The sequence below is a fragment of the Poecile atricapillus genome, chromosome 3 (assembly GCF_030490865.1).
Source record: "Poecile atricapillus isolate bPoeAtr1 chromosome 3, bPoeAtr1.hap1, whole genome shotgun sequence".
Taxonomy (NCBI): Eukaryota; Metazoa; Chordata; class Aves; order Passeriformes; family Paridae; genus Poecile; species Poecile atricapillus.
In genome coordinates this window covers 64,995,211-65,009,671 of record NC_081251.1, presented here as the reverse complement: position 1 = coordinate 65,009,671, position 14,461 = coordinate 64,995,211, and the positions used below count along the sequence as shown (strand labels likewise).

The window sequence follows — 14,461 nt, the reverse complement described above, 5'->3', positions numbered from 1 at the left end:
ACAGCTTGTGCTGTGTTTTAAACAAAACTGGATTTGAGAACAAATATCAAAATAGTTCATAAACTAAGGGTTAAACCTTTGTAAGGAAAAATGCCAGTTCACATGTCTCCAGCAGACATTTTCAAAGGTATGGAAAGGGTAGAGTAGTGATGAAAATGTGGTGAAAACATATGGTTGAATTTCATAAATATGAAGAATACATTCTCAACCACACAAGGGCTGTCCCATCCTTATATATAAGGCACTTTGTGCCTGCCCTCCTAGGCTATACTAAGAGCGAGAAAAGAGTAGGCAAAATACTTGCCTACTCCCCATAGCAATTACTTCTGAGAATGTCAAACAGAAGTAAATTGAAACTCATGTTTGACCTCCTTCATAACACAAACCCAGAGAGAAAGCTGAAGAGATTCAGTGGCTAGCACCATTTAAACTGATCAAAAAAAAATTAGTCAGAATGTAATGGAAAACTAGTATGTAAAACTGCTGCAATTTGTTCTTTTCTAAAAGTGGTTTAGTAAAATGCAGGATTTGTGAATGATATGTTAATATGCATGTTAATGATATCTGCACAACCCCACAGCTTGGTTTATTCTCAGTGCGAACTGATACTCTGTCCAGACAGGTCACCTTTCAGTTAACTTATTCCTAGTCTATCTATTCTGCTTGAAAAAGGCCTTCAGGGGCAATAAAATACTCCATTATTTTCTCCTGATAACTGCTTTCTGCTTGTGCCAATAAAGCTTTCATAAATATTTAAACAATTGTCTGTATTATTTATTCAAAATTTCTGATGAATGACTGGATGTGATTATTTGACCAAAGGCTTTGCATTTGATAAATTTACAGAAGCAAAGTGCTAACAAAAAAGTACCTCTACAAGCTGATAATTTTGGTGGCTAGTCTCCACCATAAGCTTGTAAAGTGAGTCAATCTAAATTATTTATATATTCCTTTAGGCATACCAATAAGACAAAATATTTCTCGGTGGTCACAAGTAAAAAGATTAATTGTGACATAAGGACCTCAAAATACCGATACTTTATTAAAAAGAGTACAGTCTAATGAATTACTCTATTTATGGCAACCTTCTCAAACACATGTAAAAGTAAAGTGGAATTTAGCATTTTAATTTCAAATGGAACTGCAGCTCCAAAGAATGGTCTACCAGCATAATAACTGTCTTATTTAAGAGATGTTCTCTTTCTATCAAGGTCACATTCAAATTTTACTGAGGTCAGTAGGAAATCCAGTGTCATAAATCATATGCTGCAAAAGTGAAATATCTCCTTTAACTAGAATATTTGGTATATTTTAATGAACGCAAAATATATAGAAGACCATTTGGATTTGGATTTTTCTCTGACATTTCTTAAAGGCACAACAAAACCATAGAGAACCACTTTTCACTTGTACAAAGTGCAAGACATATTTCTGAAAAAAAAAAAAAATCCAAATTTCTGGCTCATTTCTTCTTTTAAACAAAACACCTATTTTCCCCATCTTTCTTTGATGAAAATAACTTATATAATAAAAAGGTAATGGTTGCTGGTAAGCACAAATCCTCCTTGCAGTGATTTCTGTGCACAAAACAGATCTGAAGCAATTTCCTTGTGGAGTTTCTGTGTGGCTGTCTATTAGCTTGAGTTCACTTGCTGAGAATAGCTATAGAAAAGAACACCAAGTTCTGCCTTAATGGAAACAAAACATAACACCATTCATCAGCCATACAGAGCACACCAAAGAGAGAAAAAGCAGAAGTTTGGCTGCAAGTCAGTTTTTTCCAGACCTTCCCTGAAAGGGCACCTGCAATCTTAAAACCTGACCTTAACTTGCATCCCTGTGGTTTTGTTGAAGGTCATAAAACTATGTAAGTGTTCAGTCACAGCTAAACAAGGATCATCATTAAAAGGAACAACTTACACTGCAATGGAATTTTGGCACTGTCACTAGTATTCCAGCTCATCTATTTTGAAAGCTAACTGATACATATTGTTGTAAGCAGGCTAGTGTCCCTGTCTCCTGTCCAGACTTACCTGTTTGTCTCTAATTTTAGCCTGCCCAGCTGGACACTCAGTGATCTGTGAGCAGCCTGGGAGTCATGGGACACCGTAGAGCTGAGTGTGCTTACACCTGAGGTAGCTACTGCATCTTCCAGGACAATGCAAGGCTGCTGGATGGTTTGATTCTGAGGCTGTTCATCTTGATCTTCAACTTCTATATCATCTTGATCGGCTGTATCACTTTCAGATGCAAGACTAAAATGCGGCCTCAATTCTATTAAAATATAAAGCAAAAGAAAAGACACCAAAGATGTTAAACATTAGTTAAATATTAAAACAAAAGCAGACCCAAGTGACTATTTACAGATCATCCTATAGCTTTGGTTGCAACAGACTTGAAATTTCTATAAGAGGAGAACAGATACTTTCTAAGGTTTAAGATCACTCAAACATAGCAGCACCTTCATTTATGCAGATTATTATTCTGCCTATCGGATGTTCAAGAGCTGTAAAAAACAAACATCTGGATGAACATGAGTCTAGATTTGGCTACCATTTCACATCAAATTGTGCTGAAGTATCATGTACAGCAGAGTTTCTTTTGCTTAATTCCATTCTCAGTAGTTTGTATTTTCTTACGTGTCTGACTTGAAACACTATATTAAACAAATAACCGTTATTTCTTTTCTATCCAGATATTCCTGCTGTTGCTGTTCTGGCATATTTAGCATTCCATCCTCATGAGAATACCATGCTCAACAAAAAATTACAAAAAGACCCCTCTCCCAAAAATTAAAAGCACACTTCCCTTCTCGTGTTCCAGAGAGAACACCGCTTATTTTGTAGTGTTGCATATCCACAAAGCTACGAACACAAAGCTATACCCTGGTTTCTGTTGTTCCCTGTTTAAACTACCTACCAGAGCCTACCAGGTATGCAAGATATGTACACACAATCTGACACCCCTACGCAACCTATTATTGTATCAACATCTGTTTGTTAATTCTAACTATTCCATATAAATCTTTCTTCCTTCCTTCAATTGTGACTCTTTACTGCTATGAGCTCCCTCTAGTCTCCTCACCAAAATGTACTTTTTTTCCTGAATCACTTTTGCTTTATGCCCTTTCTGCTGAGTAACTAAATGAACAAGTATGTTTCTCTTCTTTACAAAAGAAACATTTGTTCCTTGATCTATCTCACCTCTTCATTGCAATGCTACATACCTTTTTGAAGTCTGAACATAAGATCAACAGAGCTGTGCTTCCTCTAAATTCAGGAAAGCAGATTTATTATATAACAGTTACCCAAATATTGCTAGGCAAATATGTCTGAATTTGCTTTGAACTTCTGTTCTTATTAGTGGGATGCAGAAATTCTTTGCCATTGTTCGCCTCCAGGCAGCACAAAATTTGCTTTGTACCATTCCTTAAACATCCCATTTTAAAAGTGTTAAGGCCAGTGATAAATTTCCACATCATAAGAAAAAAAAAATAAGAAAAAAGAGTGAGACAAAGGCAAGGGAAAGTAATCAGAAGTAGGGTAGGGCAATTAGGGAAGCGGCAGATGATCAGTGCCTGAAAACTACTGGGGCACAGAGGCTTTTGTTTAAGCTTGACCACCTACAATTAATGCTGACACTGAGGAAGAAGAGACTATTAAGGAGGAATTACACAATTACTCCTATTACACAGCAATGAAGTACATGCCTGTAAGAGGTGTTCAGCATTCTAATCAGAAGACAGAGCTTCTTTGTGACTTGCAAATAACACAGAAACTCTATTTATATCTTGTTGGTTGTGCTATGGAAAATAAGGAGAATAGGAATAGCTGTAACTTTTGATGTAATTTTCAGATTCCCTTATTGATAAACTAAGACTCAACCCACTTCAGGAAACAGGAATATAAGTGTTCCGACTTGAAGCATTAAATGACATATTTGAAAATATCACCATTAATTCCAGCTTTAGAAGTCAAGAAGAAGCAGAAAAAACTAAATTTAGAAATAGGTTGAGAAGTAACAGGATGGGCTACAGTTTCATCTGAACAGACTCCTTCCCTCAGTGAAGCCCTACATTCTAATTCCACATTTAAAATACAATGTAGAAACTGCAAGCACCGCAGACTTGTTAGTTTGGTTTTGGCAGGTTTCAAGTCAAGGATTTGGGGCTGTTCTGTTTTTTTGGGGGATTGTTTTTTGGTTTTTTTAAGACAGCTTCTGTCTTAAAGACAGAATTGCCTATAAGCAGTAGGCAACATTTTACACCTCAAAAAAATAGGTCCCAGAGCACCTTAACCTACTACTACTCACTGTGTTGCAGAATCATTTAGATTACACATTGTGGAAAGGTGCTTTCCAAAATAGCTTGAACAATACACAGATTAGTTTCTCAATTGCAAAACAGACAGTGAACAGGAAAAACGCCATTGCTGGTTTCAAAATCTTCAGTGAAGCATCTCTAAATGCAACAATCACAACTCTAAAACATGTTTAAAGAGATCAGCTGATAAACATTTGCTGAGTATTAAGAATGACTCACCTGGGACCAGAATTGTAATAGCAGTCTGCACAGCTTTCCTGATTATGCTGTCCAGTGCAAACATCCAATGTGGCTTAATATTATGATTTCGGAGAACTTTATTGACCTAATAAGAAAGAATTCAGTTCAGATATTACATACCCCATAAGTTAAAATGAGAATATATGTCATATAAAGTGTTTTTATAGATGTTATATCCAAGCAGATGACTACAATTATGTTTTGATAGCAACATTATCAGCTTCATCCATTTTATTATAAGTCATGCAATATTTTGTATTTTTCATCAAGTACTGGTTCCTGTGTTAGGTGGCTTTTGATGGTGATGGTGATACTTAACTTTAATGGCTGAGGAGAGAAACTTCAAAAGAATGTGAGCAAGAAAAATAACAAGGACTATGTTATGAAAGGCTTGTAGCTGAAGCTAATTAATCTTGTTACTTTTTTTGGCATCACTTTCACTGCTTGCTCTGAGCACTACTTGTCTATTCTACAGTACAATTGTAAGAATTATCAAAGAAGTAATGTAATGCCACTTCTGCTTAATTCTGAAACTAGTTAATTAATGTTAGTTTAAACAATTAGGGAACTTCATTTGCATGCTATACCATTTTCGCTTTCCTTCTACTTCTTACTTTGTACAATCTGATGGTTTTCTACACTGGGTTGCTCCTAATTGCCTACAGGCCTGCTTACAAACTGCTTTTAGTCATATTCTCAGATGCCTCTATGGATGCTCCATGCCACTTGCACAAACATCTCTACCTCATGGAACTGTTTTCCAGCTCCCAAATGACAAGAAAATGCCTAGCCAACAGTAAGCAGCAATAGCACAAAACTCAGTGCTCTTTTCCAGGCACAGAAGCAATCCAAAACAACAAAGCACAAGCAGAACTTAAGCAGTTGCAGGAAGCAACAAATATAACTGAATTTACAAAATTATCAAGTTACAGCATTATAAAAAAAGGAGCAACTACTGATTACTAAAAGTGTGGCAAAAAGGTACTTCACTCTTCCTAAAAAAGGGACTAGTTCAATTCCCTCATATTATGATAACCTTTCTGTAAAAAATTACTGAAGTTACACAAATGATGCCTTCAGAGGATATGTAAAAGTTATTAATCCTATTATTTTCACTGCCAAAAAGCAAGGGTATTCAGTAATGCAGTAATCTATGCAGGTACCTGCACTGGCTTTGGCTGGGATGGAGTTAATTTCTTTCACAGCAGTCCACATGGTGCTATGTTTCAGACTGTGACTAAAACAGCTTTGATAACACGAATTTTTCGGCTCCTGCTGAGCAAAGCTTACGTGCTGTCAAGGTTGCCGCTGTGTAAGAACACTGCCCCAGCAGCGAGGGGGCTGTAGGTGGACTAAAGGCTGGATGGGCACATGGCTGGCACAGCTGGAACAGCTGACCTAGGAAATATTCCCTTCTGTATAAGGCCATGCTCAGCATTAAACTAAAGGCTGCTTTTTCCAAAGGAGCTCAGGGATTGGCTGGGCACCAGTCTGCTGTTGGTGGCAGACTGCTTTTGCAACACTTGCAAGCTTTTTCTCCCCCTTTCACTTATTTAAAAATCTTTATTTTGACCCACAGGTTTTCTCACTTTTGGTCCTTCCAATTCTCTCCCTCTTCCTGTTGGGAGGGAGTGAATGAGTGACTGGGTAGGGGCTTTCCTGTACCTGCCAGCCAACACAGCAGTGCCTATGTCTCCTCGATTCTATTGCCAGTGGCCACGAGATGGCACTTGGACACTGCGTTTGGATTCGGAGAGCCATCAGCAGTGCCAGGGGAGCCTGCCCTGGGCCTGGCATGGACAACAGCTGCCCCAAAGGCTTGCCCACTGTCCTCTGAGGCAGCACAACTCCCCTGTGCGAGCACTTTGCACCTTCCCAAACTGACTGCTGCCAAGACAGTGACATGTTTAGCTAAATGTAGCTGTATTGAAAACTGAAGAAGCACAATCTAACTTTGTCAAGATTACAACCATCCATAGTACTATGATTTATTTATATTACATCAAAAAATTACTTTCTCTTGATTGGTCTGATAAGGATGTTGTGATTATTAAACGTTGTAACCTAAGCTCACCTTATTAAGTCTCAAGAGCAAGGGAACTACTTTCCCTCACTTTTAGCAGTACCTCAGTCTCTGCAGCATCTGAGGTCTTGATACTGTCCTGGATTTCAGTATAGTGCTGTATATTGTATGGCTAAAAGAATTTAGATTGCACAAAATTTTTCTTTTCACTTTCTGTGGGTTTAGTTAAATAATAGATAATAATGAAAGAGACATTTATCAGTTAAAAAACAGCAACTTGTAATGATGAAATTTACAGAAAGTAAATTTTTTACTGATAAGAATACAACCCAGGCAATTACTACCAAACAACTGATGCCCAGCAACATCTCTATCAGAACACCAATACAAATATTTGTACTATTATCCCCCCAATGTTTTGTTGACCTCGTATGCTTGTTTTTTCTCTTCCAGTGTCAAAAGAATATGAGGTTAATAGAGAGAACTGAAAACATACTCAAAAGAATCAATGAGAAGACTTCTGATTTGTAGAAAGATCTCTTTCACAGATTCATTTAACTTTTTCTAAAATAAAATTAATTTAATTAATCTAAAATTTAATCTAATTCTTGTTAGTGTAGTCTATGCAACAGTTTGCATGCTATGCAATCCTTCCTGACAGCTCTTCTACTTGTCTGAGTGCCTCAGGTTTAAATTCTAAAAGAATCATCCACCTCAAATACCTACCTGAATTGTCATTTCATTTTTACTACATGACTTCAGTCTGGACAAGTGATAGTCAGCACAGCTGCACCCTCCTATGTCCATTATTCATCTAAACCATTAAGCCTAATTGCTTGTGAACTAACACATAAATACACATAAATACACTTTGCTTGTGAAATAACACTTAAATACATACCTTAAGAAAACATTTGCTTTTCGTAAACTAGGTATTTAAAGGCTACCCATGCATGTATTTCCTTGCTCAATGTAGGAAATTATCACACTTGCATGTATTATTGGTAGAAAAGTACCCATTTTAATTCCTCCTTATCCTGCTTATTATAAATTGAAATAAAAATTTCTAGTTTGGCAGAAATCTGCTGCTAGTCAAAAATATTAAAATAAGAATTCAATACAGTATTACAAGGTAGACAGACTACTATGGGGGGCAATGCATTAGTCTGTAAGAGAAGTTTAAGAGATCTGCATTTGTGTAGGAAAAAACTGACATTCATTGTTGGTCTTATTTCCCAGAAAACCTTCCAAAATGAGATTTTTAAAAAAGGCTTTTCTGCCTTACTATTATTATGACACAATAAACACACAATTATTCTGAACCTTCTATACCTTTAACCAGCAAAATCTCAGCAGTGTTCAGGGTCTGTGTCCTGCCAAAGGATCACAAGGCAACCAAGTCGCTGCTGTGGGTTCAGATTTTACTATTACAGTTTTGAACCCTTCAAATACTATTGTTTCAACAACTCTGGGTGGAAGTTAAACAAGTCCTCTTCGGTCCTGGTTTGTTTAGGTTTTTTTAGTTTAGGTGCACAAATTTCTTAATAAAAATAACAACTTACAGCATCTTGAAAACCAAACAGCACAAGCTGCACTTGGCTGATACCATGGCTGTCAAAGTCCAACTCCAGCTTCAATTTTGAAAGCGTGGTTGCGATGATTTTGCGATCAGTGGACCGTACAAACTCTCTGAGGCTGGAAACCAGTGTTGTGATATGTTCCCATTTTAGCTTAGGTTCTTCAGCTCCCTGGCAGAAGAGAGAGGAAAATAAATAGTTGTGATAGTCATATTTTGAAGCACACAGGCAGAAGGACTTCAGCCAATAACAAGTCAGCTGGCAATATGGGTTTTCAGAAACTCTGCTGCTGTGGTTAAGGGAAAGGTGCAGCTGCAGGTCAGGTATCGGGGGCAGCATAACTGCAGCAGCACAGAGCTCTGGGGCTGAGCTCCCTGCTGACACGGGTGGAAACTTGATAAACAAGTAGCTGACTTCATCTTACACCAGTTGCTGAGGAATGTGTGCACACTGCAGTGTCTGTGTGTCTTTGTGCAGCAATCAAAAGATACGAATAAATGTACTGTGCACTAGATACTACAAATTACCCAGAATTGCAAACACACACATACTTTTTGCAGTGCTTCTAATTTCTGTGTGTCTCTCAGAGACAATGTGCGAAGTCCTCCAGCAGCATTTAAAAGAAAGGATTTGTCCAAGTTATGCAGGAGCTTCACAAAAGGACTGGTTGTTTCTTATATAATTTCCTAATTTCCCTTAATACAGAACTTCTACACTTAGATGTTCTTAAAGGAGATTTGCAAAGATCTCACCTTTCTGGTATAAATATTCATTTGCCTATTTTTAAAAGCTTTTGTGTTTTTGCATGAACTACCAAAGTAGTGAAAAGTTCAAAAACATTCATCAGAATAACCAGCCTAAGCAGAGCACTGTATTTGCTCTCATAAGTAAAGTTATGCCAAATGAATGCAAATTTCAAAACCAGATCTTGAATTAAGCCAGAGTTGAAGTTCACCATGAAGAATTAGATGCTTATTCTGAAGGAAGTAAAGTAAATATTTATATAGACTAAGGATATCCAGCATTGATTTCTGTAAGAGAAGGACATACAGTGTTCGGTTCTATTGCATTTACTGGTTTTATGCCATGAATATTATGTCTGGCCAGACACCGAGAACTCTTGTTTGCCAGTAACACAGAGCTTTTAACTATAGTCAATTAATTCTGATCAGGATGAAACAAAGAGAATTCTTAAGAAAGAAGCTTAAGAAAAGAGCAAAAGTTCTAGAGCGGTCAAAGATACCACTGACTAAAACATCCACCTGAGACAAAAGATCCTAGCCTCTGATCCTGATCTGCTTTGAAGAATTCATCTGATGATTTTCTATGCAGAAGTGGATCCCTCACTGTTCTGCAGTAGTCAATCTTCTTTTCAGGTAATAATTAAAAAGCCATTAGGGCAGCAAAATAAATGCACGCTGTAGCCCTGGACTAGAAGATCCAAGTCCATCAAGGCACTAGGCACTATGGGGACAGGACGAGCAGTATGACTTGCTATTTAGAAATAGTTATCCATTTTGTGAGAGGCATTCTGTTTCCCTAGCCCTCATCCTCAATGACCAGTGACTTTGTTGGAGCCTTTCTTGTGAAAAGTGTTTGTGAAGAGAAAAACTCTGTGAAATCCTAAATCCTGCTGAGGCCTAACAAGCAAGCCAGGCTTGTTCTATTAGTAATCTATTGCATTTCTCAAGGGAGAAAATGGTCTTTGGGAGTCAGAGCTCTGCACCCTTTTTAACATGAGCTTTGAACTCTTTGGCTCTAAAATTCTGTCTCTGCTTTTCTCTCAGGCTGTTCCAGCCCCAGCTAAGAAAGGCATGAAACACTGAGCACACTCTCTGGGATTTGTGATTGAGTTTCAGCCTCTCACAATCAATAGTTATTACTTGCATACACATGCAAAAACTGTGTCTGCTACAGCAACACTCCCACAAAGCACAGATCACAATTATCTTTCTCACTGCCTTATCTTTTAACATTTTCTAAAGCTACCAGGATAACTGTGGGTTACTCTCTCCCCCCTCCCACGAGTTAGAAGCTGTTTTTATTTGCACGGCACTGATTTCCAAGTTACTACAGTAACTGTAGTACATACATAATAATCATATTGGTTTGCATCAGTTTCTAAACCCTTATCTTTAGAAGATGAGTTGTCATGTTTTATACAAATGTTTTAGACCAGCAATACTTTGCCTTGAGAAAGAAGTGAATCAATTAACTACTAACACATACACAAACAAGAACGAAAAGTCCTGCCATCCAATTACACTGTCACAACACTTAGCAGTGTGGTCATGATCTGTTATTTCTTCAGTGCTGTCCTGAACTGATACATCATCATAATGAATCACCCCCACAAAGGAGTGCCAGAAAGTCATTCTGCAATTATTTTGTTGTTTGCTGTAGCTCTCACAATTACTACATCTTCCCTCCATATATGCTCCTGGCTGCACTAAAGAATAGCTGCAATTCATTTTCTCCCTAGCCCCCTCTTGCTCCTGTTATGGCTGTTGGCTAGAAGGCCCATTTTTTTTATTCATTAGCCTAACATAAGGCCAGAGCAGGCCAAATGACCTTACCCTCTGTCAAACCAGTCACCCAGAACTTTAAAAGGGGGTCAAGATAATCCTGTCCTGGAGATGATCTACCTTAGGTGACTAAGCCTGACTCAGTCAAATCTGAAAAGCGCTGGCAAAAATAGAGTATCATGAAAACATGTTTTTCTGTTCTTGCCAGTACTAATACCCAGGTATATGCATAGTAATTGCAAACAAAAAAGGCATATGTAATGCATCAGGAGCAATTTCAAAGCCTGTTTTTAATAACCCAAATAAAACAGTAACCAGGAAAGCTTACATGGTGCATGCTTTCTAGTTTAACCAAACTTCATTTCTAATTGCTTTACTATGTTTAATTTCAAGAGTTTCAAGTAACTGCAGAGAAGTCTTAGAATTCCATAAAATTCTTGCTGCCCTCTGAAATTACCTGCGTCAAAGCTTCCATCAGGTTCCTCACCACCTGCTCTTGGTCCTCGGTTAATATTCTGTGGAGGGTGGCTCTCCTTTCACTATCCTTCTTCAGCATGAAAAACCCAGAATCTTTCTCTTCAGGTGAAGGAGGTGCACTGTGATCCTCAAAATGTTCATCTGGGATGCTGGATGAAAGACACAGTGAAAAGAAACATTATAAAAACCATCCTGATGCATGCACTCCTAATCTACCGTGTAACAAAAATGCCAGGTAGCTCTTTACCTCAGAAAAAGGGACCGGATTCCCTTCCCATCTTTTTCCCCACAGGATTTGGCTCTTGTTTTGAAAGAGAATGGATCAATTTTTAATTCTGTATCAGGTGAGACAGAACCATATTCACTGCTGCTACTTGTATCTTCCACCAGAACAGGGACAGGTAAGGATATGCTTCGAAGATACTCTGTTTGTATAGGAATATTCAGAAATTAGAATTGAATAATGCCATCAGAGTTTTGAAGTGAAGATTATTTTTTCAGAGGAGACAGAAAAACTCCAGCCTTTCCACACACCTCCACAAAATATAAGGAAAAAATTGACAAAAAACTGCTAAAGCTTTTTCATCTGGAATAGAGTTATCCTTCAGGTATATTTTTATACCAGCAGAAATGCTGGACTTCTTGCAAGTTCACTCATAGAACTTCAACACTGAAGTGAACGTGCATCTCCTATCATGACTTCCAGCAGAAGGAAAATGTTTGTATAGGGTAAGTCATCCAAGCACCTTCCAAGATCTTAATTTTATGCATGTATATAAATATATATAAATACATCAAAAACATTTATATAGACACTACATTTAAGTATATATATACTATAACATATATAAGATACATTTCTTCATCAGATTAATTTACACAAGTTTAATTCATTCATAATTGTTGACTAATTATAATAGACATGCAGTTAAGTCAGAACTTTTAGTTCAGAGCACACATTACTGCTGCAGGAAACTACTCATATCTATTTCACATGTGCACATTTCAAAATGTACTTTGATACCAATTCAGCATGAAGATATGATTTGTGTGTTCAGTTCCCTCCCGCACTCTCCCAGTTCATTTCCTGAAAGAGATGAGTATCCTGTATCCTGGTCTGACAAGGGGTCTCAAATGCATTCTGGTTTGTCAGTTATAGAATTTAGTCTAATTAAAATCTGTGTTATCATTCTCCACAAATCTTGGCTCTGTGGCTACTTTAAAGCAGCCATTGGTTTCCACCAAATGTCCATAACTGACAGCACAGCCCTTCAAGCCTGTATCACCCAGCTGCCTGGACAATTAAGCCATATTCTGGTAGGATTAAAAACAGGAGTTCAGATATGCACAATGAATTAGATGTTCCTAACAGAGAGAGGTCACTTATTTTCACAATTGTGCCCACTTCTCTTCCCTGCTTTTTAGTGTTGACAAATTATACCAGAAAAGTGGTAACTATAGTATCTACACAGGCAAGTTTTTGATGGAGAAGTAGGTTAAAACTCACCATTTGTGTTAGCTGAAAGGACTGTGTGAGAAAAGGAAAGAAAAAAAAAGAAAGTTAAATATGCTGAAATTAACAGAGAAAATAAGCATAGTCTAAAGGGTAATTTCCCACTTTTATGGAGTATCTCAATTCTCCTGGCTGTGGTCTCCAAAAGTGTAACTTATTGCAATTTAATTTTATTCTGAGGGGGTGGAAACCACATTAAAAGTGATCATCGACTATCATCTCCTCCACCTGATATTTTTCTTTCTTTAAGTATCATGCTAAAAATACACAAAAGATATTTTCCTAAGCATATATTCACACACAACAGAATATGTTATTACTGCTCTCAAAACTCCTTTTCTGCTTTCCATAATTTAGAACACTACAGGAAATGAATATTTCCTGAAAATTAAATTTCATGAAATAAAAATAGAAAGTAGAAAACTCCACTGAGATTTAACAGCATGTTCTAACCTTACACAAAATATACTCTATATAAATATTCTTTCAGTGAAAATCTATGCAAATTTAAAAAGAGGAAAAAAATTAAACAAAAATCCAACAACCATAAAAGCTGCACAAAATCACAAACAGACTTTTAGAAACTTTATTAGAAATATTTATATAAATTGACTTCTGTGACAACATGATAACAGAACTCTGCTACAACAGAAACAGTGTTTCTGCAGTAAGCTGCTGGTTCAGAAGGCCACAACTTCACATTCACATGGGATGGAGATCTGCTGTGTTCAACCTAAAGACTAAATCAGCAGTTTCAGGAAACAGTACCATGGGCAAGAGGAAACTTCCAGGCTGAATTTAGCAATGCTTACCTGAGAGCTTTGAAGGAGACTTTCTTTTCTTGCTTGAAACCTTCAAGAATTCGTCTATAAGAAGCTCATGAGCAAAAGCTCGTTTGTCAGGATCTGGTTCAAAGCAGCGCAATATGAAAGCCTTGGCTTCTGCAGACATGGATTCAGGAATTTCTGGGTGTATTTTAAACATCCCCACCTGAGACAAATAAAGGGAGAAACAATTGCCTAATCTTTTTTTCCTCCAAACACTAAACAACATAAAAAACCTGTTTAGATAGAAGTGGTATATCATTCTCAGGTTTTAATATTAATTTTATACAACTAGCTTAGAAAAAACTCCAAAACTATTACAAACTGCAAAAAAAATTACATTTAAAAAACCCCACAGCTGCAAGTAGAAGCTCTTCACAAAGCAGAAAAATGCTTCTTTTTCTCAGTTCGGTGTTGTTTTTTTTCTTAAACACCCAGGCTGCTGAATAGCTGCTATCTCTCTACTAATCTGTTAAAAAATACACAGCACTCCCTCTCAGCTGAATCAGATTGTTGTTCTTAACATCCTCACAATCCAAACACTTCCTTTATCGCCCTTTCTTGCAACCTCTAATTCCATCTTCAAAACAGTCATCAGGTTTCCTGTGTTTAGAAACAGAGCTCTGAGCTGTACAAGGACAATGTCTGACCTTAAACATGGCTGCTTGTGGTTCTCCCAGCTCATAAAATGGGGGTTTCCCTGTAGCCATCTCGATGATTGTGCATCCCAAGGACCAGATGTCTGCAGCCTTCCCATAGCCACGTGGCCCCTTGTCTATGATCTCTGGTGCCATATACTGGAGGGTACCTGTTTAAAACATACTCTTATTTGTTTACTTAGGTGCAATAATGCTGCAAATAGATAGCTAAAAGAAAAATTACTGAGGAGTGAGTAATATCAAGTTTAAAAATACCCTTTTATTATTTAAAATTCAAAAATTTCCACATTCATTCTATATAA

The 14,461-nt window shown here is 37.3% G+C and overlaps 1 protein-coding gene across 1 annotated transcript in view; it reads right to left on the bottom strand.

Moving 5' to 3' along the window:
• The window catches only part of MAP3K5 (mitogen-activated protein kinase kinase kinase 5), a 104,062-nt gene that overhangs the window by 3,845 nt on the left and 85,756 nt on the right, over positions 1-14,461 (bottom strand). Inside the window, exons 19-26 of the mRNA XM_058836631.1 lie at positions 14,151-14,308; positions 13,489-13,666; positions 12,671-12,691; positions 11,411-11,588; positions 11,144-11,312; positions 8,147-8,332; positions 4,541-4,646; positions 2,034-2,274 (exon numbers count right to left, since the gene is read on the bottom strand). Coding sequence (XP_058692614.1) covers positions 2,034-2,274; positions 4,541-4,646; positions 8,147-8,332; positions 11,144-11,312; positions 11,411-11,588; positions 12,671-12,691; positions 13,489-13,666; positions 14,151-14,308 — 1,237 coding nt within the window. The remainder of the gene's footprint in view (positions 1-2,033; positions 2,275-4,540; positions 4,647-8,146; positions 8,333-11,143; positions 11,313-11,410; positions 11,589-12,670; positions 12,692-13,488; positions 13,667-14,150; positions 14,309-14,461) is intronic.